The 26,384-nt window shown below is 35.3% G+C and overlaps 2 protein-coding genes across 8 annotated transcripts in view; one reads left to right on the top strand and one right to left on the bottom strand.

Moving 5' to 3' along the window:
- The window catches only part of TRMT1L (tRNA methyltransferase 1 like), a 28,547-nt gene extending 7,274 nt beyond the window's left edge, over positions 1-21,273 (bottom strand). Inside the window, exons 1-10 of the mRNA XM_006907737.2 lie at positions 20,768-21,273; positions 16,947-17,057; positions 15,571-15,684; positions 12,787-12,851; positions 11,071-11,200; positions 9,605-9,728; positions 9,053-9,132; positions 5,692-5,938; positions 5,061-5,273; positions 4,155-4,345 (exon numbers count right to left, since the gene is read on the bottom strand). Of these exons, the coding sequence (XP_006907799.1) occupies positions 4,155-4,345; positions 5,061-5,273; positions 5,692-5,938; positions 9,053-9,132; positions 9,605-9,728; positions 11,071-11,200; positions 12,787-12,851; positions 15,571-15,684; positions 16,947-17,057; positions 20,768-21,008 (1,516 nt within the window). The 5' untranslated portion in view covers positions 21,009-21,273. The remainder of the gene's footprint in view (positions 1-4,154; positions 4,346-5,060; positions 5,274-5,691; positions 5,939-9,052; positions 9,133-9,604; positions 9,729-11,070; positions 11,201-12,786; positions 12,852-15,570; positions 15,685-16,946; positions 17,058-20,767) is intronic.
- Positions 21,274-21,445: 172 nt separating this feature from the next.
- SWT1 (SWT1, RNA endoribonuclease homolog) overlaps positions 21,446-26,384 on the top strand; it is a 128,211-nt gene continuing 123,272 nt past the window's right edge. For 6 of the 7 annotated variants that reach the window (XR_003045104.1, XR_003045105.1, XR_003045106.1 and 3 more), the window contains exons 1-2: positions 21,446-21,575; positions 24,590-24,676. Coding sequence is in view for 3 of the 7 variants with exons in the window: in XM_025043989.1 (XP_024899757.1) it covers positions 24,599-24,676 (78 nt within the window). In the remaining 4 variants the exon portion in view is untranslated. Of the gene's footprint in view, positions 21,576-23,521; positions 23,971-24,589; positions 24,677-26,384 lie in introns of those variants that run through there. The other variant, XM_025043988.1, reaches the window with a different exon arrangement.

The raw sequence follows: 26,384 nt of genomic DNA, 5'->3' as shown, positions 1-26,384 counted from the left end.
AGAGCAAAGTTGCAGCAAAAAAATGAGGAGGTAAAGAAAGCTAGTATTTCCATGTCATTAGTATGTAGGCTATGAAGGCAATTTCAGATGATGAGTTCAAAAATAAGTATTAGCAGACTTCTATTTAAATGCAACGAGTTGAACATGTACTTCACCTCTGTTGTCTCTTAAAGAATTATTAAAATGAGAGCAAAGAAATACAAATCAAACCCCAAGAGTTAATAGAATAGGACAGGAGGTAATAAGATGATGAGAGATGTCAATAAAATTTAGAAATGGGAATCAGAGACACAGGGGATAACTGATTTTGCACGTCAGAGAGAGCTAAAGCCTAAGCCTGAAATAGGTTGACGGGTTACAACAAAACGGCAAGCCCGCTGGCATTGTGGGACCCCAGAAAGGCCTGAGAACTGAAGGTTCTGACCCTCGCTGAAGATGGGTATAGGGTGGTACTGCAAAAAAAGAGGCCTGGTTAAAAAATGTTAAGGGGTTCAGTTAAGACTCTTGGGTCTTCTCTAATACCCAGAGTCAGGCTACTGAGTCTTCTTCATCCAAAAAGATGAAGTTAATCTTGGGGGAGGCTGAACCATCGAAGACCTGGAACCAGAGGCATCAGTCACAGCCGAGGGTGAGAAGCTGTATGAGAGGGGAGAGATTAAGTAAAGGACTGCATAAATGGTAAGTAAAGCCTTCCAGTCTCCCGCAACACGGCTCCTGAAAAGCTGATAGAAGACTGGAAGAGTCCTCTCTAGAGCAGCCTTAGTAGTCCAAGAGAAAAGACTGACCCATATTTATCAGCATGGTGTGGGGGGTGGGGGGGGGTGTCGCCCAGTGAAAAGACAGATTGGCGCCTTTTCTTTACAGTTCATAAGCCCTGCCCCAAGTGCTTCCAAACAACTCAGTGTGGACGACCAAAGACATGAGATCTACCGTGACAGACAGAACAAAATAAAAGGTAATATGTGGGTAGCTATAAAAGATGTTTATGCATGTGTTTTTTCTTGTTTTAATTTATTTTAAAAATCATTATGTACTCAAAAAGTAAATATACTGTGTTTTTGGATTAGGGCTACATAAATGTAATTAATGTAAGACAAAATAAGCACAGGAGAGAAGAGGAAAACAGAATTATATTAGAGGAAAGTTGCTAGATTTTATCACTTTCCTCAGTATTAACCTGAAATAGGCCAAGATAAGTTAAAGGTATATATTATAACCCCTAGAGAAACAATTAAGAAAATAACTGAAAAAATAAAGCTAAAAAATCAATAGAGGAATTAGTTAAAATAACCGACTAAAAATATCTGTTTAACACTAAGGAAGGCAACAAAGGAAGAGGAACAAAAAGACATGAAACATAAAACAAACAGCAAAAGAGCTGACATAAAAAAATGCAAAAATGATCAGACTAGATTTAAAAAAATAAGATCCAATAAGACACTCAGATTGAAAGTAAAAAGAAGAAAAAAAAATATTCTGCAAATAGTAATAAGAGTGGTTTTTATGTTATCGGATAATACTGGCTTTCAGACAAATATCACAGAGATAAAGATGGACAAGTTATGATGAGTAATATATGAAAAAAATAATTAGAAATGTACATGAACAATTTTAGAGATAAAATGCTAGTTAAAGAAGACAGGTTGAGGAAGTCTACACAGGCATGATAGTACAAAGGTAAGAGAAATCAGAATTAAATACATATTTAAGAAAACTTTCTTGAAATAAAAATATTTGAAACTACATGATGAAAAAGTACACCATGCCCTGGAACCCTGATCCTAAAAGGCTATACATAGAGTAAAATTACTGGATTTCAAAAATAAATATTCCATTGGATACCAGACAAAATGATCATGTCACAAGGAAGAAGGGAAATTTATAATAATACTCAGAAGACAGTACAGGAATTTCTACAAGGTCCTCAAACCCTTTTAAATTCCTTCAGTATAAAGGCATGAATAGTGAGCTCTAAACATGCATGAAACCAAGGAGTATTTTTCCCATGAACCCTCCTAACTAAACTCATAAAGTTAAATTTAGCCAACAAAGAGTTGATTAGAGAAATTATGGCCAAAAGACAGATGATGAGCACTGAATATGTTTATAGATTATACTGGCAAAATAGAATGTAAATGTCACATATTCTAATACCACAGAAATGGTATAATGAACAAAGATTAGGAAGGGAAAATGGAAAACGGGAGGCTGATCACCTCATTTACAGTACCAAGAAGCCTGAGCATATTATTGAAAACCAATAGGTTTAAATTATATAAGTATATATATTTTCTACTACAAAAGTAAACATTAACAAAGATAATAAATAAACAACAGAATAGATAAGCCAGTATCTAATGTAATAAGGAAAAAAGACATGAAAAATATTAAAAATTTAAAACATAAGGAGACTATACCCACAGATACCAAGGAAATTAAAAGGAATCTTAGACACTATTTTGCTCAACTCTATAAATAACTTAAAAAACCTAGGTGAATACTGCTAAACCTTTAATGAACAAATAATTCTGATGCTAAACTGTTTCCAAATATTAGAAAAAAAGGAAAAGTTCCAAATTCTTTTTGAAGGGAGTTTAAACTGACTCTAAAACCTAAACAAAACATGCTAAGAAAGGAAAACTATATGCCATCTCATTTTTGAATATTTAACAAAAATCCTTAAAAACATTAGCCAATAGAATCCATATTAAGAGAACGCTTTCTGATATAAGTTTATTCTAGAAAGTCAGAATGATTCAATATTGGGAAATTTTATTATAATTAATCAAATTAATAGATCTAAGGAGAAATACCATATAATCACCTCCACATACACTGATAAAGCATGACAAAATGAAACATCTTAATAAAATATATTAAAATTGGAAATGAATGATACTTTCTTAGCATGATAAACCACAGCTATCTCAGACTCATGCTTGAATCAGAAAGCACCAGAGGGAACGAAATAAGGGACGTAACAGGATGCCCTCTATTCCTACCATCAATTAGCACTGTAGCAAAAGGGCCTGTACCAATGAAAAGCATCCTAGGTTCTTAGGAAGCTTCAAAACCATGATATCATCCTCCTTCATTTAATGTGATCAAAATAAAGTACCAAGTGGTCTATTTACTTACGTTTTTATTAAGAAAAAAAGAAGACCCCATGTATCAATAACACTCTAAAAATAGAGATTTGAGGAGGAAATGTCTTAACAGATATTAAACAACACTAAAATCTATAATCAAAACTATGGTAGAGGTGTATAGACATCCACCCACCGAAACGGAATAGAAAATCCAGAAACAAACTCGAATACATGTGGGACTTTAGTATAAGAAAGAGATGGTATTCTCAAATCAGTGGAGAAGAGGTGAATTATTCAACAAAATGTATCCTATCTTGAATAAGTTAGGAATAGGAAAGCTCTTTAACTATAGACAAATTCGGAATACGTAAAAGTTCGATTAACTTTCCAACAGCAACAATGACAAACTTACGCATCCAAGATTTAAAAAATAGACTTGCAAACAAGTGGCAATGAGAATATTTGCAACTCACCACAAGGGTTAAAGTCTAACATATAAAGAATTCTTAAAAATCCAAATTAAAAAGTGCCAAAAACCTAATGGAAAACAATGGGTGACTGTTTCTATATCCTAGAATAGGAAAATAGAAACATCTTTATAAGGGCATAAGCCACACCTCTTTCCTTGATCCCCAGGCCTGGCATATAGTAGAGGCTCAGTAAATGTTTACTGAATGAATTTTATAACTGATGGCTTTTATATTCGGCCAGAAACATCAAAATTATTTTTATAAAATTAATTATTTGAAACAGCCTAGACAGAGTTAATCTGACTTATGTTCCTAAAATTAGTGATAGTGGAAACTAGGTTATTTCTAGATGTTTCAACAGAGCAGGGCTGGGCTAGAGAACGTAAATCGTATAGCATGAGTAAATAACTTTAGTAAACTCACATGAATGTCTTGTCTGTTGATGAAAGGAAATCCAGTATAGGAAATAAAGTTAGCACTGTAATCATTAAAATCAAAGGACAACAATATGTACAATTAGGGATGTGATAAAGGCTTATTCATTGGAGGCTTATACATAAATTAAACAGTACAGTCAAAAGAAACTTGAATTTACCTTCTACCATATTACCATCCTTCTGAAAAATTCTCTCTTCACACCACTGACAATGGATCAGATACTGAATCTTCTTGGCTGTTTCATCTGCAGAGGTAGGCCCCCTCAAAACTCTAACAACCACCAAGACAAAATGTTCCAGAGCCACTGCAAACAGTACTTCTATGCCTTTATTACATCGGGCTGCAGCTCTGGAAAAAAAAAAATTGTTATTTTGGGTGCTTATCATTTTCCTTTGTTTGGCATTATATTGATAGTACTAATGTGGATAGTAAACTATGGGTGGGTTAAGAGAAAGCAAGGAAAATGTGATTCTTAATCGCAGTGCTTTTAAAAGATCATGACTCTCGATGTCCATTTATATTATATTACTCTTTTAGCATAATATTCTCAATAAAATGGGTACTCTAAGTCTTCTTTCTTCAACTGTTTAGAAATCTTGATGAGAAAGAACTTTTTTTGGTAGGTGAGATCATTTTGCAGAATCAAGTTAATGAGCCATCCTTTATAATTTATTTATATAAAGAAGATTAGATGAAATGGACATAAAACGATGTTTGTTTCTAAATCTAAGAACATTCTTTGCCTTCCCTTCTCATGGTGCTATCCCTTCTGTACTCTACACTGTTGAGATAACAGACTTGAAATTAACTTTCATTTTTATCTCTGCTTTCTTACTACTTTAATTATCTTGATAACCTTTTTAATTGGAGAGTAAACTGACTATACTAGGCACAGCTTTTAAATCAAATTCTAAAAGATACAACATAAGATTACCAAACAAATCAAGATTACAGATATAGAATACAGAATCTGTATTTCATGCATATTTTGAAAAGAGATACACATTTCTTGTATGTTATCATATACACATACAAACGTGGTACACCATTGGTAATTTGGTACCTTGCCACTGCAGCTACAACAATTCTGGCTGCTAGTTCCTTATAATATTCAGTTCGGACAATGTTACAGCCGTAGTGACGCCGGGCAACGTGTTGTGCCTTGGCATACAAAGAACTGATATCTGTAGAAGTCACTGATACTATGCCAAGGTTTCTTATATTTCTGAATGCAGAATCTAGATAGTTCACTGATGTTCCAAAAGGGTCTAGGTGTCTAAAAGCAGAAAGAATACAGACATATTTTAAATTATACTAGTAACCAAAATTATACGATTGTCATTTCTAATAATAAAATTCCATGAGTACAAAATTGTTTTACAAATCTACTTTAAACACATAATTCCGTTTTAAAATTAAGTTATAAAATGACCATATGATATGTTGGAGATGTAAAAATAAATAAGGGTTAGAGGAAAACTGTCATGCCCAGGCATTTTATTTCAAAGGCTAAAAAATATTCTATTGCATTCTTTAGGCCAATTCTAAAAACAAAACAAAACAAGACAAAAACTCAAACTTATAAACTGAGTAAATAAACAGCAACAACAAACCGTCTTAATTTTTAACTCCCTCCCTGCAAAAAAAAATTCAGGTCAGTTTAGAAAGTGACCCAAAACATTTTATTCACTTACATGAAATCAAAAGACCTCAAATGCATGAGTACATTGGCATCCATTTTGGTCACCGTAATATTACCAAGGTTTTCCTCTCCTTCCAGAATACCATCTCTCTCTCCCTTTTCCTTACTGTCCACCACCACTTTCAATTTGTTTAAGTGGCAGTTTTCCTGAATCAGTGTCACAGAGTTTTCATTCAAGTCGTTAATCGTAACCTTGACTGCATTTCCAAGATGTTTTGCCCATTGTAATCCCATTATCCCTTAGGAGAAATGGGAAGAAAAATGTTTTTAATTGTAATAATTAAAAAATAAAAATAGCATAACAACATAGAATATAATTTTACAAACAGCAAAAACAAATTGTTTCAAAATCTTAATACTTTCATAAATAATGCTTTTCTTACTTTCTCACTACAAAGCCTCTGAAAAGTTACCACAAAAAAATGTATCTTACAGGTTTTCATTAGTACTTCTTACAAAACTTTTCTATGATCCATTAAAATAAAATCTCTAATTAGTAACAAGAATACACATGAAAGACTAAATCTCACTCAAAGGTTAATTATATAATAGATAGTAAAGATAGTGGATTAATCACTTTTATAGGTAGTATGAAGGTTAAAAGACAAAAGTAGTAAAAATAACTATGATTACAATTAGTTAAGGGATATACAAGATAAAAAGATGCGAAATGTGACATCAAAACAAAAAGTGGGGTTGGGGGAGAGTAATGATGTTGAGCTTTATAACGGGATCAAAGTTAAGTTGCTATCAACATGATTAACTTGTGATAGGTATAAGTTGATATATGTAAGCTTCATGGTAACCACAAAGCAAAATCTATAGTAAATATACAAAAGATAAACAAATGTAAGCACACCATTAAAGTCACCAAACTACAGAGAATAAGAGATGAAGGAAAAAAGAATTGCAAAAATAGCTAGAAAACAATTAACAAAATGGCAATAAGCACATGTCTATCAATAATTACTTTAAATAAATGGACTAAATTCCCCAATCAAAAAACATAAAGTGGCTGAATGGATAAAAAAAAACAAGACCCACCTATATGCTACGTAGAAGACTAACTTTAGATGAAAGGACACAGACAGACTGAAAGTGAAAGGATATGACAAGATATTCCATGCAAATGGAAACCAAGCAGAAGATGGAATAGCTATCCTGGTAACAGAGAAAATAGACTTCAAAACAAAGACTGTAATAAGAGACAAAGGACAGACATTACATAATGATAAAGGGGTCACTCCAACAAGACTATAGAACATTTGTAAATATTCATGCATACAACATAGGAATACCTAAATATATAAAGAAAGTATTAACAGATCTAAAGGGAGAAATAGCATTATAATAATAGTAGGAAACTTTAATACTTCACTTATATCAATTAATAGATCATCCAAACACAAACCCAATAAAGAAACTGAATCTTAAAAGACATGTCAGACCAGATAGACTTACATTATTTACAGAACATTCCACCTAAAAGCAACAGAATATAAATTCATTCTTCTCACACATGGAACATTTTCCAACATACATCGTAGTTTAGGCCACAAAACAAGTCTTAATAAATTTAAGAGGATTGAAATCATATCAAGCATCTTTTCTTACCACAATGGTATGAAACCAGAAATTACATGAAGAAAATTCACAAATATATGGAAATTAAACAACATGCTACTGAAAAACCAACAGACCAAAGGAAACAAAAGAGAAATTTAAAAATATTTTGGGACAAATGAAAATGGAAATGTCACATACCAAAATTTACAGGACACAGCAAAAGCAGTTATAAGAGGGAAGTTCATAAAACAAGAAAAGTCTCAACCTAACTTTACACCTCAAGGAACTAGAAGAAGAACAAATGAAGCCTGGAGTTAGTAGAAGAAAAGAAATAGCAAAGGTTAGAATAGAAATAAGTGAAATAAAGACTAAAAAGACAATAGAAAAGATCAATGAAACTAGGAGCTGGTTCTTTAAAAAGATAAAATAAATTGCTCAAACCTTGAGCATGAAAAAAGAGAAAGGACTCAAATAAAATCAGAAATGAAAGAGAAGTTACAACTGATACCAAAGAAATACAAAGGCTTGTAAGAGACTACTAGGAACAATTATATACCAACAAGTTGAACAACGAAGAATTGAATAAATTCCTAGAAATGGTAACAACCTACTGAGACTGAATCATGATGAAACAATATCTGACCAGATGAGTTACTAGTAAGGAGACTGAATCAGCAATCAAAAACCTCCAACGAATAAAAGTCCAGGACCAGACGGCTTCACTGGTGAATTCAACCACACAGTCAAAGAATTACTACCAATCCTTCTCAAACTCTTCCAAAAAACATTACTCTGATACCAAAACCAGACATGATACTACAAGAAAAGAAAACTACAGGCCAATATTCCTGATGAACATATGATGCAAAAATTCTCTACAAAGTATCAGCCAAGTGAATTCAACAAATACATCAAAAAGATCATACACCATGATCAAGCAGGATTTATTCTACGGATGCAAGGATGGTTCAACATCCTAAAATCAGTCAATATTATATACTACATTAACAAAAGGAAAGATAAAAAGCTTATGATTATCTTAATAGATGCAAAAGAAGCATATGGCAAAATTCAACATCAATTTATAATAAAACTCAAAGTATAGATGGAATGTAACAACATAATAAAGGCTATATATGACAAGCATATGGCTAAGATTATACTCAACGGTGAAAAGCTGAAAGTTTTTCTTTAAGATCTGGAACAAGACAAGGATGCACACAGATAATTATCACACACACACATAAATGACAGAAAGAAATAGAGACTGAAAAGAGCAGACACATTAAGCAACTGAAATAAATGGTCTTTGTCTGGATTCTGATTTAATTTTAAAAACAGATAATTGGACATATCTATACATTTGATACTAAAGAATTATCCATTTTTTTAGGTGTGATAATGGTATCATGGTTTTGATTTTGAAAGTCCTTATCTTGTAGAGATCCAACTGAAATATTTACATATGAAATGACTTTTTGGTGATTTGTTTCAAAATAACAGGGATGGAGGATGAAGATGAGGTATGAGGGAAAGTACATGAGGACAGTTACAAGACTGAGCATGAGTTGATAATTTTTTAAGTGTGTGATGGATAGAAAGGAATTCGTTTATTATACTCTCTCATTTTGTATATATTAGAACTTTTTCCACAATAACAGAATTTACCTTGGAAGTTAAATCTTTATATTAAAATATTCTGCTATATGGTATCCATATCCATTTTCTAAGAAAAGATACTATATAAATCTGATAAAATTGGATTCCAAAAAAGCTTCATTACTTACCAGTGGCTCCAAAGGCATCTAGACATTCCAAAGGTTTTCGTTCCTCGGCCAAAGCAGCCAATGTACAGAATATTAGCTGCCTATAGAAAAGTACAATAATCTGAAATCATTTACCATGGCTTTATCATTATAGATTTTATTTTATTTAACAATACTGAGAACTGAGGTTCTTATTTACTATACAAAATATTTTGAAAAGAGGCCTAGTAACACATTCTCTACTTTACAGTATGAGAACTAAAAATTTGTGAAATTAAACTATGAATCTTATTGGGTTCTATTAACAAGCATTCACTATGAATAACAATTTTATAACTAAAACTTGCTCACAAAAGCACTGTTCATTAAATATATAAAATTAGGCCTATTTTACTCTCTGAGAAAGAATGTGGTCTGGTAGAAAAAAAGAACAATCATTCTGAGAAAATGCTAAAAGATGATTTTAATTCTGCACCTCATTTTAAATCCAATACATTAGAACATAAAGATTAAGAGAGGGTACATTTGTAATGGTTTGAAACATGTTATAATCCTTTCCTCAATTATTCTTACCGATTTAGTTTCATTTTGGGATTAAAGTAGGTATCTGTTTTCTGAGGTACAGAATAGTTAGGACAAACTTGTACATCTGTGTCTGCCTCTTTAAAAATTTCCTTAGGTGGTTTAGCAGCAGAAGCTAAGAAAAAAAATAAATAAAGATTTCCAGTGAAATAAAACATAATTCTAAATATCTAAACCAATATATATTTAAAAAATAACTTTATAATAATTTGCATTAATGTAATTAGTTGGGTAGATGGTAAAAAAAAAAACATGAAAAAACTGGTCTATTCACCACCGTCTCTGGAAAAGAGTAGAATTCAGTGAAAGTTTATTAACTTAAAATCCTAAATTCCTAGTACATCAATACATCAATACATGATACCTAGTTAATAACAATCAACCTAATACAGCACAAAATCATACAATACCTTCATTACTCATCAAACACTACATTGTGCTTGTACGTGTTGGCCACTGAATATACGTTACTGTGGTATAATTGTTAGAAAGTTAGTATCTCTGTATGGTTACATTTCATTACTCAGCATGGATGACTAAGAATCACTATACTTCCAGAACATGCTAGATTTCAGAACTCTTTCTCATAATTATGATTTTAAAACACATTACATTCGAATAGTTATAAAGTAATAGAAAAGATTCTACATTTAGCTAAAAACCCAAGTACTGATGTATTTGTATTTTACATATTTAAGAAATGAAACATATATATTTGAGTAAAAAAACTTAGATTATGTTTGAATTTCTTGATTACATTACAATCAGAATGTTAACTAAATGGCAACCATATTTCTCTTTCTACAATGCTAAATAACAGTAACCTTTCCTAGGATTGTGTTTATATCTTTCTATACCCACCATGTCACATATCGCATGAGATCAACCTTTCTCAAACCAGATTCTGTGAGAAAATTAAGCACTAGAAAATTATTTCAGTGACTATTTTTTCAATTCTTAAAAGAAAATACTTTATCATTCTAGATGTATAGGAAAGAAATTCATTATATACAATGGATGCCTTAGAGCATGAAGGCTTAATTCTTAATTCTTGAGAAGGCTTGCCTCAATAATAACTTGATAGGATTTAAGATAATCATCTTTAGTCATTTTACCTCATTTTCTAGTGTTTTTCAACAATAAGTATAACACAACTATTGGTGCAGGAGCCATCACTAGTAATACAATCCTATAATCTTTTATTAAGATAATTATATTTACTTGAGCATCAATTGCTTTTTTTCCTACCTACTTATTAAATGTTACTGTTTACTGAGGACCCTTAAATGTTGTTGGGAGCCCCAGAGGAAGAAAACAAAACCTGAAGTAATGGATTAGTAGTTAACTATATGATTGGTTAAGTCACTGCCTTTTATCACTCTGATATCTGAAAAGAGTAATTGGACCATTGTTTAATGATTTACTTATTAACATGTTAATAAGATTCTTCAACTTACCAGCAATATACCTGGATTTAGTCTCTCCTTTATTCACATGGCGCCTAACATGTCCTAGCATATCAGTCCTTCTGGTGATTGTTGCTGAACAAATGATACAATGATAATGGGCGCCCATTTTATTGGATATCTATCAAACAGAGTATTTATTTTAAATACATAAATAAGTTACTAAGACAATAAAATAGAAGTTTATTTAAGGTTGCAAATTTAAGTATATTAGTGTGCCTTTGGTTTAACAGAATAGAAGACAGTATCAATTTTGTATGTGACTTTGAAGGGACCTTTACTTCCTTATCTATATTTACATATGCTTTACAATAGGCTACCACTTTAACTTCTTAGATTTTCCAATTCATTCTAAACATCAAATAACTGTATCCTATTTTCTATAAGCAGCATTTACAAATGGCATAATAGTAGTGGCGATGTACTAGTAGATGGCTCTCCAGGAAAATAAAGTCCTGATGTGTAGTGTTTGCAGCTTTCTGTAGTATAAATGGTCTCCAATTTCAAGAAGAAATTCTGTATAATTTCAAGCTGCAATTGTGACAGATTTCAAGCTACCAATGAGACATCGCTGAATGTGAATTTGGGAAAAGATGTTCAATATTATAGCAGAGAGGATTACTGCCATGCAGATATAGTATACATAAGTAAGCATAAGAGCACAGAAAATAGAAAAATGTAATAAAATAATTAGGAAGTAGTGAGTTTTGAGTATGCATTACCTTTGTTTTAAATATAATTTATTCACTTTTAAGTTTATCTAAGTTAATTTTTATTGATGGCCACATTTAACCAGCTTTCAAAATTTCTAGAAATATGAGCTGGTTTGAGCATACATGCTAGAGACATAATGAAAAGTCTATTTTTCCAAGTAAAAAATTCTTACTTTATAATTTCTTATTTAGCTGAGAACCAAAGACTACTCCAACTGCTCTGTCCTACTTCTGATGCCTTTTTACTCCTATGCTTCTACCTCCTACTTACTTGGGATCATATAGCAAGTAGAGTATAATCAAGAACATTGCACAGGGTTCCTTCAAATGTGGTTATCATTTTCAAAATACCTTGGATAAGGTTGATAGACCAAGCATTGTCCTGACTACCGCTTAAGAAATATTTGTTTCCCACTCCCCCAGCACTTTACTCTGTTTAGTGAACTGAAAGAAAATTAATAACGATGACTCATTAAGCTAATATGTATTTGGGATAGTGTCACTAAAAATATTTTATAATGTGCATTCCCCAAAGATCAGATCTATCCTAAAAATGAACATATGTACTTTTTAAAAAGTTATCAAAGATTTCAGAAAGTTTGATTCTTTCTTTTGACAAATTAAAAGAACATAGCGAGAATGAGTATGAATCAACATATACTAAGATATTTACTAAATCACGGAGATTGAAGAGTCTTATTCCATGATCAAAATTTATTTTAAAAGAAAAAAATTACTTTCTATTTAAATTCTCCATTCTAAAATTAATAAATAAGTTAATTTTCCTTTTGAACACAAGACAGCAATTTAACTGACTGAAATTAAAAAAGTACTGCAACTTTTTTCATACATTTCATATTTTTCCTACTATGATAATCTAGGAAAAATCTTAAAGTAAACCTCATTGCTGAATATGTGCATTTCAGTTTGAAAGTAAAAAATGCACTTTCTTTAAAGAGGAATAAATTTAAAAATAAATCTAACATCTGTTTACCTGTTCTCCAATAATGTTTGGTTTTACTGGTCGACAAGGTAAGTGACAGATGCACATCCTGTAACCTAAAATGAAGAACAGCTGGTTCATTAACTATTCAATTATCATTAAAAAAAAAAAACTAGCAAATTTTATTTTGTAAGAAAAACTGGGATTATTCTTATATTTGAAATGTCATTATTAATTTATTTGAATGAGACTGCCTTAGCTTACTTGTTATATATGATATAGTATAAAAATAAATATAGGAAATCCAGGTTTGAATTTTGGTTCTGCCAAGACTATCTGTATTATCTTGGATTAGCCATCTACTTCTCTGAAACTCAATTTTATCATCTAGTCTCTGCCATCTTGACTTTTTCTTCAACTTCACCTTTGCCTCTTCATTTATGATATGGCACTATCTCGGTTCTCCTCCCATTCTTTTTAATCTTCATAGATCCTTTTCCCTCTCTCACACTCTAAAATGTCAGTTTTCTGTAGGCTTGATCTGCAACATGAGTTTTTCTCATTTCCTTGGTAGCATTAATGTCTTTCATGATTGCAACTATCTCCCCTGTGTGAAGGAAACCCAAATTACAACTCTAGTTACTAACTCATTTCTGAGGGCCGGAATTCTATTTCCAATTGCCTACTGAGGATATATGACTGGTTATCAGGTCAGCATTTCAAAATCTGCTTGCCAAGGAATAAATTTATCATTTCCTTCTGAACAAAGTCTCTTTTTCACTTTTTTTAAATGAGTGATAATGACTTCTAGTCACTTCCAACTCAAAGCCTGTAAGTTATCTAACTCCTTTCTTCTCATACCGTATATCCAGTCATTTCTCTTGCTTGTGTATGTGGAAGTGTCCTGGGACTCAGACCTTGGGCAACTTCTTCCTTCTATTTATATGTACTCCTATGGTTATCCCATCCAGTGTTATGGCTTTAAATATCATCTAGAGTCTGGCAACTCCCAAATGTATATGTCTGGCTCAGGCCTCCCCATCAAGCTCCACATTCACGTACCTACAGGCTACTTCCCATCTCCACTAGATGCCTCTAAATCTTTCTGCGTCTAAATCTGAGGTCCTGGCCATCTTTCCCATACTTGGTCCTAACGTAGATTTCTCCGGCTCAGTAAAGGACAGCTCTTTTTTAGTTGCTCAATTCTCAGACCCAAACATTCTTGAATTTCTTTTCCTCACATCTCACTTCTATTCCTTCAGCAGATCTTGTTCTCTCTTCAACACATTTGTCAACTACTCTTTGGAGCCTTCTCACTAAGACAGAAACTATCATAGTCACTGTCTACAAGATCACCACCACATGAAAGGACTGAATAACCTAATGTATATAAGAGAGTGGAGAGATACCATGAGCCATTTAAGAAATAAGAAGAACTTGAAGGAAAGAGACCAAACCTAAAGGTTAAACAATGGTTTAAATAAAGACTATGGAAGAGACCTTCTTAGTTGAGATCTTTCTTTTTGATAAGAAGTCAATGTGGTTAAATATACATTCTTACATATAATTAAACATAAAAGACAGGATGGCTTCTGAATTAATATCTAATTCTTTTTTTCCTAAGTAACTAGTAATAACCTTTTACCAGTACTACTAAGAAAATAGTTCTGGATTCTTTTTTGGGTGTCTCACACTGGCTGTTGCATCCAGTTTGGCTGAAACTCCAGGTAACCCATTTAACATCTATGCTCACATAATCATATACAAATATATGTTTATATTTGTTTAAGATTACTATCGAGTGTTTTTTTTGGGGGGGGGGAACTTTTTGTTTTTATCCAAATGGAATATAATAAAATCTTCCTTATCTATTACTGTTTTCATTAGTAGTTTATCATGGAAATCCTTCCAAGTAAATTGGCATAGATCTAATGTATTCTTTCTAGTGGCTGCATGATATGCCATAGTATGTACGTACCATAATTTATTCAATCATCCCTCTTTTACTTTAGTTCCAAGTTTCTGTAAGTACCACGCTGCAATGGATATTCTTGTGCACCTATACTTACTTGTCTTTTGATTCTTTTACTCTCAGAAGAGGGAGTGCCAGGTAGTTGGGTATATGTATTTAAAAATTTTTTAATGTTGCCAGATCTCTTTCCAAAACTGCTATAATAATTCATATAATTCACTACCCCAGAATCTAATAATTATTCACTATCTCTAGGAAGTCTTTTAATTTGATAAGATCTTGGTTTTTGTCCAACTTTAATCATTTCTTTATATGAGTCTTCTTGTTTATCCTCCCAAACTGTCATTTTTGTCATTATTATAATTGGTATTTTTTTCTAATTTCCGTTTATCTAGAGTAGAGGAAGGCTATGGTGTTGAATATTTATCATAGATCCCACCACTATTCTGAATACTCTTAACTCGTTTTTTTAAGCCATCAAGAGAAAACAGATATTCTTTTCCAATATTCATACCAATTATTTTACTTTGTTTTACTACAATTATACCTTCAAAAATATGTGTAAAATAGTAGTTGTTCTAATATAAAAGAAAAAGTATAACATTAAAATGTTGTTCAATAAGTAATGTGGACCTCCCAGGGCACAGTACTCAGCACAGAACAGACACTTAATAAATGTTTGCCAAACTAACTACTTGTGTCATATATAGCTATACTGTCTTTTATTAAACATTAAAAGGACATTCATCTCTCATAATGTTAAACTGAAAATACTTGATTAAGTTCATAATAAAATTCCAAAAACTGGTATCCAATCTTGAATTTCATTTATATCACTTCCCAGCAAGCACAAAAATACTAACCTTCAAATTCAACTGAGACTTTCCAGTGTAAGTTTTGAAGGTGACGACGAAGTTTATGGCTATTACAAGCTCTGAATTTTTCCTTAGGGCATAATGGACAAACCAGTTTGTTTCCTGATAAAGAAAAAGAACCAATAAGACACAGAGGATACTAGCTATTAATGCCTAGATTCAGCTACAAAAGAAGTAACAGGAGACCCCCAGCCCCACACCCTCTTCTTAGATAATCTCTTTCTTAGTATTAGGGGAAGTCATCTCTGCCTCAGCAAGTAGTTAACAGTAACTGTTTTAGCACATGGTCAGCGACTGATTTTTATCCTACAACTCCCCTCTCTGTGACTAGCCGATATTCTTGTTGCCACTGGGAACAGAAAGGACAAGGAAGTGATAAACTGTATGACATCCCTCCAGCCAAAATGCCTGGCAGAAAGTGTCGCTCTACTGAGGACAGGGAAAAGGCAGCAGTCGTTACACTCTCAAAGGCAGGGGCTGGGCAGAGAGCATAAGTGTCTGCTGTGGTATTCTACTCTGGCAGCAACAAAAACAGTTACCATGTGGAGTTAGGTAAATGAAAGAAGGAACTCAAAGCAATAGAAGAAATTTAACACAACTGGTATTATGAAACTGGGGGCATGGTTAGAACCACTGTATCCTATTACTGAATTTGTAAATTCTTCCCTATGAACATATTCTCAAAAAGATTATAGATTATATCAAAATAAGAGTCTAATTATTTAGAAATGTAATGAATTTCAAATAAAAACTTTGATACTATACAAAAGAATTAAAATGACAAATTCAGATTTAAAGCAATAAAAATATACAGAAATAACCAATAACTCAATAACTTTTAATCCAACAAATATCTTGCACATAAAGCACACTCCAAGTACAGGCACAATTTCTTTTTTATGTACTCTGCCTACTTCAAAAAACCATAAGGTGACAACAAGGATGGCAAAGCAGAAAGAGAGGAGCCTGGGGCACTGACGGTGCTGTGGAGCTCTCGTACCAGCCCTAAACTGCCTGCCCTGAGACTTTACACGAGAGAATACAAGCCTCCATATTATTTAAGGTACTGTTTGGGGGCTTTTTTGTTACTCATAGCCTAATGCAATTCCTAATTTATAAAATACATCGCTGTTTTATAACCATGAGATTTTAATTTCCTTGAAAAGTGGTGAAATAACTAATACCCACAGCACATTGGCATATAGATGACTTATCAATTTCCTGAATATAAAAATTTATTTTACCCCTGCTCTAGTTTAATGGAATAAACAAGTTTATTATTAGAAAATGTTTCATGAGTCGAAAGATGACAAACCATTAGAAATTAAGAAAAAAAAAAACAAACCCTCAAAACATGGAAATACCTGCATCAAGATTATCTGAGTTCAATGAACTGGCCGAGTCAAAATCCCCTTCAGTTACAAAAGCTAACTTCTCTAGATCAGCCAGCTGCCTTTGAATTGAGATGTGTCTCTCTGAAAGGAAATTTTAAGAGTTAGAAGATGATGCTTCAACAATCTGTATCCCGATTCCATTTTTATTGGATCACATCACTAAGTCTTATAGTTTTATTTCCTGCAGCATAATGCCCTAGTACCTAGATGGAGAATACTGCTGGAACTCAGTTTCTAAAATGAGAAGTGTGCCTCAGACGCAAAGTTTGGGGGAAAACTCCACTGTGGAACTTCACAGCTTTAAAACTTACCTATTTATTCAATATAATTCTACCAAAAAAAATAAAAAGTTTCTACTCTGTACAAATACTGAAGAAACATAAGCCATATTTACTAGCCTCAAAGAACTGTAATCAGGTTTAAGAGATTAACTATAACACAAGGCAGGATGAAATGAATGCTAGGGGTAAAGGTAATATAATATGGGCATACAGAGGAAGGGGTAATTAATTCCATCAAGTGCTTCTGAGAATGTCTTCACTGAAGTGGCATTTGACTGAAACTTAAGGTATGAATAGAATTTCAATAAGTAGAGATTTGGTGGCTGGCCTTTTAAACTTAACCTCATGAACAAAGGTACGTGGTATAAAAAAATACAGTCACTTCTATCTCACCCTCAACTGAATGGATAGTCGACAGAAAAATACACAGCTAAAAACGTAGTACAGATCATGGAAGGCATAAATTCAATGCAAGTTAGTTTGGCCTTTATTCCTTAGGTAAGGTTAAGTCTTTGTAGGTTTCTAAGGAAGTCAATGATATGATCTGAATGTGTTTCAGGAGAGAATTCTTTGGCTGTAGTACCAAGGATTTAATAATTGGGGTGAAAAATTAGTAATGGAAAGGTACAGAATAGAAAGTTAAAAAAAATAAAAAAGCAAAGAACTTGGGATATGAGTGTAAAGTAAGGGTGAAGAGTAAATGTACGAATGATTCTAAGATTTTGAGTTTATATGCTTAAGAATGATGGTACCACTGACCCATGAAAAAAGAGGAAAGGAAAAAGGGGAATTTAGTTTCTGACAGTCTGTTTGATGTACTGCTGGTATCCATGGACTGAAGTCCAGCAGGCAGTTGTGTTTGGAGCTCAGAAGGGATTTTAAATAGATGTCAATCATACATACATGTGTTAGGTGAAACTATGAGCATGAGTAAGAAAGCCTAAGGAAAAAATGTTGTGAAAAAGAGAAGGAAAAAGCCAAAACCCAGTCCCATTAACACATTTTCAGGTTTCTCAAATATTTTGGAAAAGAACATTTACAAGTGGGAGCCTGAATATATAAGACTAGTTGATAACTGTTAGGAAGAGATCCCCAATGAGAAAGGAGATGATGGAATAAACCATAGGGCTCTCTAATATTCATCATATAATTAGGTTATACAGTTCAGAACTTCAGCCTTTTAAATTCAATTTTTGACACTGGTACCTTCTTAATTCCTCTTAGAGATTCACTCCCAGTTCCTTTGTTTACCCTTCTATATAATCCATCCTTGTTTTGTCTCTCCTACAAATAAGCAGTAACAAAGCCGGGGCTAGGTCTTATTCATCTTTGTGAATGGCTAAGTGCCTAGTGCAGTAACTTGCACACAGCAGGCAGTAAAGTTTGTTAAATAATTTTTTAAAATAACTTTTAAAAATAATTCATCTTTTTGAATGCAGTAGCACGCTGAATCAATAATTTTGGAATTCAATTCAGTACTATCAAATATTCCTGCTCGAATTTATTAAAATACAATTTGTACCTTATTTTTAAATGAAAAAAATGAACAGCAATATGTTATTGGTCAACTCTGGTATTGTTCAAGTAATTTATGAGATATAATTCTGATAAACAGGCAAATTTTTTTCCATTTTAATTGCTAGGTCAGACAGTAAGATTCAGGCAATGAATCCATGTGTATGTATTTACTTTGTTTTTGGCTTCCATATTTCAAAGATCTGTATTGTGAAATGAGATATATAGTACAATATAAAGATGTGTTTATTGAAATCATTCTAACTGCTAAGTATAACAAAATAAGAGAAAGGGCCTGGTAAGTTAGAAAATGGAAAATCCTGTGGTCCACTACTGAAGAAGAATCCCAAAGATCTGTCTAAAGATTCTTATATCTTTGTACATCTCTGAAATCACTTTCTAGATCAAAATAGTAGATATTATACAACCTGTACTTTAATCTTTTTATCACACACTAATGATCCAGAAGTCAACAGGCAAACCTCTTATTAAAACAGATGAGTCCAAAGTACTAGGTTCTTTTACAACTTCTTCTGTTACTTTTTCCTCGTATTACAATTTTTATTTTCAATTGTTTCAGATATGCCATCTTCATCTTACCTAGTTAAGACTGACTTCAAAGCACTAACTAGACCATCTAAAAATGATTTTTAAAATGTGATTAATATATTTCTCATTTCAGATTTCCCAATCATTACATAAATTGTCCCAGTAATGCATTTTCAGTTTTCTCAAACACTGCATATTCTTCAAATTACATACTTGTAAATCTTCCCAAACTGTTTAACATATTCTTGATGGTGAGAAGGTAGAGAAAGCATGCATTCCCTAAAGCTGCTAAACCACTTCTGATTAATATAAACGGGTCTAATCTAGAGGTGAAGTAGGAAGGGTAACTTAATCAGGAGCTTGTACCCCTTTCACCCCCACTGTAGTTGTGGGTGAAGAAACTGCCCATACTTTGCACTTACTAGCTCTGATCTTATGTGATGAGGAGGGGCCTACTTGAGGCATGCAGACTGTCTTTTCTGTGATCAGCCCTACTCTTAAATCTACAATGACAATTATATGTTGTTTTAAAATTGCAATATAATTCTATCAGACTATAACTATCCAAGTGTTTTATAATAAACTCACAACTGACCAAGAAGTAGGAAAACAGTGAATTAATTTAAGATATTTTGCTATAATTCAGAAAGAGCATAGGATCAATTTATGGATCACAAAATAATTTTAAAAAACTTTCTTAGACCTTACATTTAAAAATGTTCGGAAGATTCTGACAATGTTATTAATCTTTTAGAGTCCTTTATGGTCCAATAAATCATCACTTAGAAAACATGCAAGCGCATTCGGAAGCACAATAATATGGACTATTAATTTTCAAGTTGACTTCTGATGGAATGGAATACAAAACTCAATTGGTATTATGTCTGAGGAAAGACATCCATAATTTGGTCCACTCTTTACTCATCAGCCTCAAATTCTTGTTGGAAGCAAGCTATAGAAAATGAAATGATAAAAACCCATTTCTTTTGTGTATTTCGAGGCATAAAAAGCTCGTTGACAGCAATGGTTTCTAAATCTTGACAACTAGGACATCCTACAGAAAGCAGGTTGCCTCGGTTACGGTCACTGCCACAATTTAAAGGACTTAGTGAACCGTGACTGACGAGGCTAAGGGAAACTACCAAATTAGGTGTAACTTCCTATTTTTGCACTGGGAAAAAACCTCCTTTAACGAAGAAGCCCCCAACCTCATTTTGCAGCACCCCTGGCCCCCACATAACCTTTATCATGATGTCCCCGAGGTTTGTGGAGATGCCCTCTCCCATTCTGTAACCGTTTTCCGCGCCACACGGTCCCTCCTCCCTCCCCCCATCTGTAAACCTGCCTTTCCCCCATAAAAGCCATCCCAGCGAAGAAGGGCCTCCCCAGCAGGGCGCACTTTCTTGCTTCTCCTGCGGCAGAAAGATCTGGGCCTCCTGCACTTACTGCTTTCAGCCTCGTCAGGGGCAGACGCTAGGGACGGGGACAGGGCCGGCGCCTGAGCCAGGGCAGGGACTGGGGCTGGAGCCGAGGCCGGAGTCGGAGCCGAATCCGGGGTCGGGGCCGAGTCCGGGGTCGGAGCTGGGACCCGAGCTGTGTCCGGGGCCGGGGTCGGGACCGGGACCTGGGTCACCTCCACCTCCTCCTTCTCCTGGGGTAGCAGCTCCTCCTCCGCCATATTCTCCATAGTTACCGCCTCCGTGCCAGGCCCGCCAGGGGACCGGGAGGGGCTCTCAGCGGGGTCAGAGAACTGGCGTGAGTGCCCAGAGGGCTGGATCCAAGGAGCGGGAAAGCGAATGGGGAGGGCGGGACGCGCGCAACAGACAAAAGATGAAGAACCAGGGACCAAACCCTGTCAGCAGAAAAATAATAAACCAGAGGCAGCGATTTGCTGTCCCATCCGCTTCCCTTTCCCCGAGGCATTACGACGCCACCACAGATTGCGCAGAAGCGCACTGGGGACGGCGGCCAATGAGGTAAGAGAGTTCGGTTTCCACGGTACGTCTCGGTTCCAGCCGTCAACAACCCGGCGGAACCGAGACTACAATGCCCAGGGTGCACCGCGCCGCCGGGGCGGAGCCGGAGCTGCGAGTCCTCGCAGGGAGTAAATGCAAAGCTAAACAAACGCCCCGAAGCCTTCGAGCAGCAGTCGGGATCCGAGTGCGGAACTACATTTCCCAGCGGGCTTTGGGTCCAGGGGTCTCTTTCCTTTGGCCAGGGCGTCGGCGTCGTCACTGTCTCGGGGGCTGGTAAGGTAGGTAACTGGGGGCCTCGTTGACGTTTGGCTGGACAGGCTACCCCTCTCGCTCTGGGGCCTAGCGGCCGGCCGGCCGGACTAGGGTCTCTGGGGACCGCTCGAGCATGGGGCTGGCAACTCCATGGGCGGACCCAGGGTCGAGCCAGCTCAGTGAAGGGTGTGGTTCTGTCCCGGCCCTGCTTTGGTGGCTGCCCCTCACTCCGTGTAAAAGTCTGGTCAGTTCCCGCGGAGCCCGTGGGCCACAGCGGTTTATGAGCCGCCGATGAGCTTGCCTGTCGTGACCCGAACACTTTTATTTTGTTCGTTTTTATTTTTGCTTAAATCTACGTATTCTCAGTATCAGCGCTGCGCTGTGGTGGTTAAGCGTCCAGTGGCTAGGGCTTCGGTGTGTGTCCCACGCTTGTATTTAGTCTCTTAATAACCAGAGCTCTGAGAGCGTCTGGGCACTTGATTGATGCGATTCAGGTTCCCCAAGGTATATGCCAGTGAGCCCCGTACTATTATTCTCTTTCCTTTTGGACTTGCTTGAGTTTAAGCCTCACTCATTCAAGCCCACAGGGGTAGGCAGGGTAAAAACAAACTTTTCTGGCTGCTCTGCCAAGGACAGGTCCGACCGTTACAGTGGCTATCTATATTTGTCCATCGTCCAAGAATCATTGATTTTTTTTTTAATTTCTAAAACACTAGGTGGTTAGTTGAAAGCTTGATTTAGTATGTCAGTCTTATCATTTAATACCAGCTGGAAAACAGAAAATGACGGGGTTAGATTTTAGAGTGTGCGTTCTATGGAAACTTTAGTAAGAATTTCTAAGCATGGTTCCTGCGCTGGAGACATAATAAAGAAGGAATCTTCAGAGTTTGAATTATATTAAGCGAGTGTATCACTAATCTATTGCTGCTTAAGTTTTCCCAGTGCTTAGTGGCTTAAAACAATAGTAAACATTTATTATCCCCAGTTTCAGTGGGTCAGGAATTCAGAAATGACTTTCTGGGTGTATGTGGCTCTGGGTCTCTCATGAGATTGTAGTGAAGATACCTGCCAGGGATGCTGCCGCTGCCACGTGAGGACTGATTAGGGCTTTAGGATCATCCTCATGGGTGACTTATCGAGCAGTTGGTTCTTTTTTGGCAAGACACCTCAGTTCTTCCCTAGTGGGCTACTTGTATGTCCCCATGTCATGGTGGCTGGCTTTCTCTAGAATGAACAATTCAAGACAGAGAAGGGCAGAAGCCACAATATCTTTTATGACCTAGCCACATACCACCATATAGCAATATCCTATTGGTTGTATAGGTCAGCCCTGTGTATTGTTCAAGAGTGTCATTAGGAGTCAGCAGGGATCATCAGGAATCATTTTGGTGGCTGGCCAGGACAGGAGGTCTCCTCTCATTTAGTTTATATTTTGATTTTCATAAAATCAATATGAATTTCACACTGATATAAAGCGCTTGTCATGGTAAACATATAGGTGTTTTTCCTTCCATAGTCCATTATCAGCAGTGTGTGTTTGTTTGTTTTTCAGTTTGTCTTGTGGGTAAGAGGTTTAAATTAATGTTATTTTGTATTCAAAGCAACATCAGACCAACATGGATCAAATTTAAATTATGAAAAAAATAACATAACCAGACCATTGCCTCTAAGCAATTCACTTTATGGAAGTTATTGTTTTCTTTATTGTATCTCTCCTCCCCCCGCACCCATGCCATGGAATGGAATCTTTGGAACAAGAAAGAGTAAAGAGGATGATTAATATGGAAGGTCAACCATTAATTCAGTTATTGCCATAAATTATCTTGCAAAGCAAAATTTCTGTGTAATTTAGAATCTTCTTAGAAGTCTGTTGAATATTCTTTTATTAATATTTATTAGATTTTCTAATAGCATTTTTATCCTCTTCATATTCATCAAAGCATTCTAAAAGTTTAATTTCATATAATTGATCATTCTTTCATAGAACTTCACTTACTGTGCTCATGATTGACCAGGAGTAATAGCAATTGCTTGGTTTCTAGCCTTCGTTGTGTTCATAATCTCAATATGCGTCACTTCCAGCAATAAACTCTCCCTTGGGCTTTGCTTCTAGACCTCTTTTATATTTTCCTGTTCCAGCACAGGATGCTTTTGGTACACACTAACTCGACAGAGTGTTTATGGCTGTGAAGAATAACTATGTTTGTCTTACTGCTGGTTTTTTTTTATTTTTTATTTTTTGGTGCGTGCGGGGGTTGGATGTCAGCAGCTAATAATATTGACTTGATCCAGAGCTGAGTTGGAAAAGTGAGGCCGGGATGGGAAGTGGACAGAGAAACTGCAATGGGCAGGAGTTGGTAGTGGTTCAGAATGATACAGTAAATATTCTGAGGAAGAAAAATTCATTCATTCACTCAACAGGTATTTATGAGCACCTCCTAAGTTTTTAATACAGCATACTCTTCAAAGAACTCAGGATCTAGTAAAAAGACAACCACATAAGCCACTATTTAGACCCTATTATGCTCTACCTTATTATACAAGGTATTTTTTTATAACCATTTTATTTGAGTCCCTCAAAAACCTTTTGGTATAGGTTATTGCTATTTTACATATAATGAAACTGGGCCTCAAAAAAAATGTATGTGATTTGCCTGAAGTCTCGCTCAGTGAGTGATAGAGGGTATGAAGGAAAATGAAGGAAAATAAAGACTTATGACTAATTGGTTTTGAGGTGTAAGTGAGGTAAAATACAGTAGTCCTGCAGACAGTTAAAAATGGTGATCTGTTGCTTGAGAGAGAAATCAGCGCTAAAGGCATAGTTTTGAGTCATTTCTAAAAAGGTAATAATCGAAGCTGAAAGAGAGGAACAGATCATTATGAAGGAGACTATAAGTGAAGTAAAGTGGAACAGTGAGGAACTCCTGTCATCTTGGGAATGGTTAGAAAATGGAAATCTTTATATAACTGAAACAAGAATAATTTCTAATGTATTTTTGTTGTGGTGGTAAAAAACATATGTTTTTAATGTCTACTTTAGCTTTTCAAAATGTCCAAAGAATCTTGTGGAAAAAGAGAGAAGTCTCGGAGAAAAGGCACCACCTCATTACCCAACTTTGATGAAGAAGTAAGGATTTTGATTTACTGACCCAAAGATCCCCTTGTTTACATTTTATTTGTACTTAATGCAAAAATACACCTCTGTTTTAAAATGGGATATATAAGTAATTTGTTCTGTCCTTATGGCCCAGGAGAAGGCATTTATTTTTCCTATTCTTTACTTGCATTATTTTATTTATTCCTCACAACTCTATGAGGTAGGTGCTTTTATGGTCTCAGTTATACAAATGAAGAAACTGAGGGTTAGGGACATAAGTAATTTGTCTAGACATTCCTGCCTTCATTTCTAAACCTCTCCCAAATCCTTTTTGTAGAAATAACTCACCATTAGAGCATTTTTCACCTCTTCCTCCTGCATTTGGATACAATTACATGCTTGCCAGTCAGAATGGCTGTGCAGGGGAGGCTAAGGGTAGGGAGGGCATTGGTCTTCATGTCCCTTTTCCTGATATAGTCAGCACACTACCTTAAGAAGTGTTTTGGTAGATGAAATTTATGATATCTAAGTAATTGAGCTGGGTGTTGTCTCCAGGAAGCAAGACGGTCACGTGATGGATGTAACCAAAACAAAATACCCTGCAATCGGTTTTATTATAAACTCTCTCTGAATAGTCTGCATAATGCATTATCAGAATTAGATAGTGTTTATGCTATATTACCATCCAAGATGAGAGACTGAAGTCTGGCAAAGGTGAATATTCACTAAAGTGATTTCTGTGGTAGCAGGTTAGTTCATACAGCTTTTTCATTACTTCAATGAAGTATTCTAGAGATCATTACACTTTTTGGTGTTTATTCCTTGCTTACTATGTTTCTGATTACTAATTTGGCCTCCCAGGTATAGTGGTAATTGGAAAAGGGACCCTAGAGCGGCCATAGAGTACTCTGGTGTTCTCGATTTATGTTTCTCCTATTTGATAGTAATAATTGGCATGGTGTTTGCAATTCTCCCATTCCCTCTTTACTTACTTAAATGAGAGTTTTTCTTGCCCTCACTTCTCCAGAAATGTTCTCATCAAGGCCAGCAACGGTTTCCACGTTGCTAAATCCATTGGTCAATTTGCAGACCTCGTCTGATTTAGTCAATAATGTTTGACATAGCTTCTCCCTGAAGCACTTTCTTCACTTAGCTTTTGAGACACCATACTCCTCTGATTTCACTCCTCACTGGTGAGTTCCCAGTGTCTTTTTGCTATTTCTTCCTCATCTTCTTGAACTATAACCTTTTAAGTGCCCAGACGCAGGTTTTCCAATTTGGTAAATTGCAGTTCCGTTCTTTCAGTTGCTTGGTCCAAAACCCTCGTGCTCCTCGTCTGTCTGCGCCCAGTCTATCAGCTAATTCTGCCGGCTTTCTCATAATCACATATTCAGAGGCTGACTACCTCCTCTGCTGCTGTCACCACGATCCAGGCAATCGACTCGATTTCCTAGATTATTCCAATAGTTTCTAAATTGATCTCCTCGCTTCTGCCTTTTTCTCCTTATGTACTTTTCTCAACACAGCTGCTAGAATGATCCTATTAAAATGTAAGTCAGATCCTGTCACTCCTCTATTCAGTACTGTCTAGTAGTTTTCCACGTCAACCAGAGTAAAAGCTAAAGTACTTTTTGGGGCTGACAAAGTGACCTACTCTCCCCACCTCATCTCCATCTCATTCTCCCTTTACCTTCTACACTCTGTGGCTTCCTTCTCTGTTGCAATAAGCCGGGCCCAT

This window comes from Pteropus alecto, unplaced genomic scaffold, assembly GCF_000325575.1.
Source record: "Pteropus alecto unplaced genomic scaffold, ASM32557v1 scaffold101, whole genome shotgun sequence".
Classification (NCBI taxonomy): Eukaryota; Metazoa; Chordata; class Mammalia; order Chiroptera; family Pteropodidae; genus Pteropus; species Pteropus alecto.
This window is presented reverse-complemented; position numbering and strand designations above follow the sequence as displayed.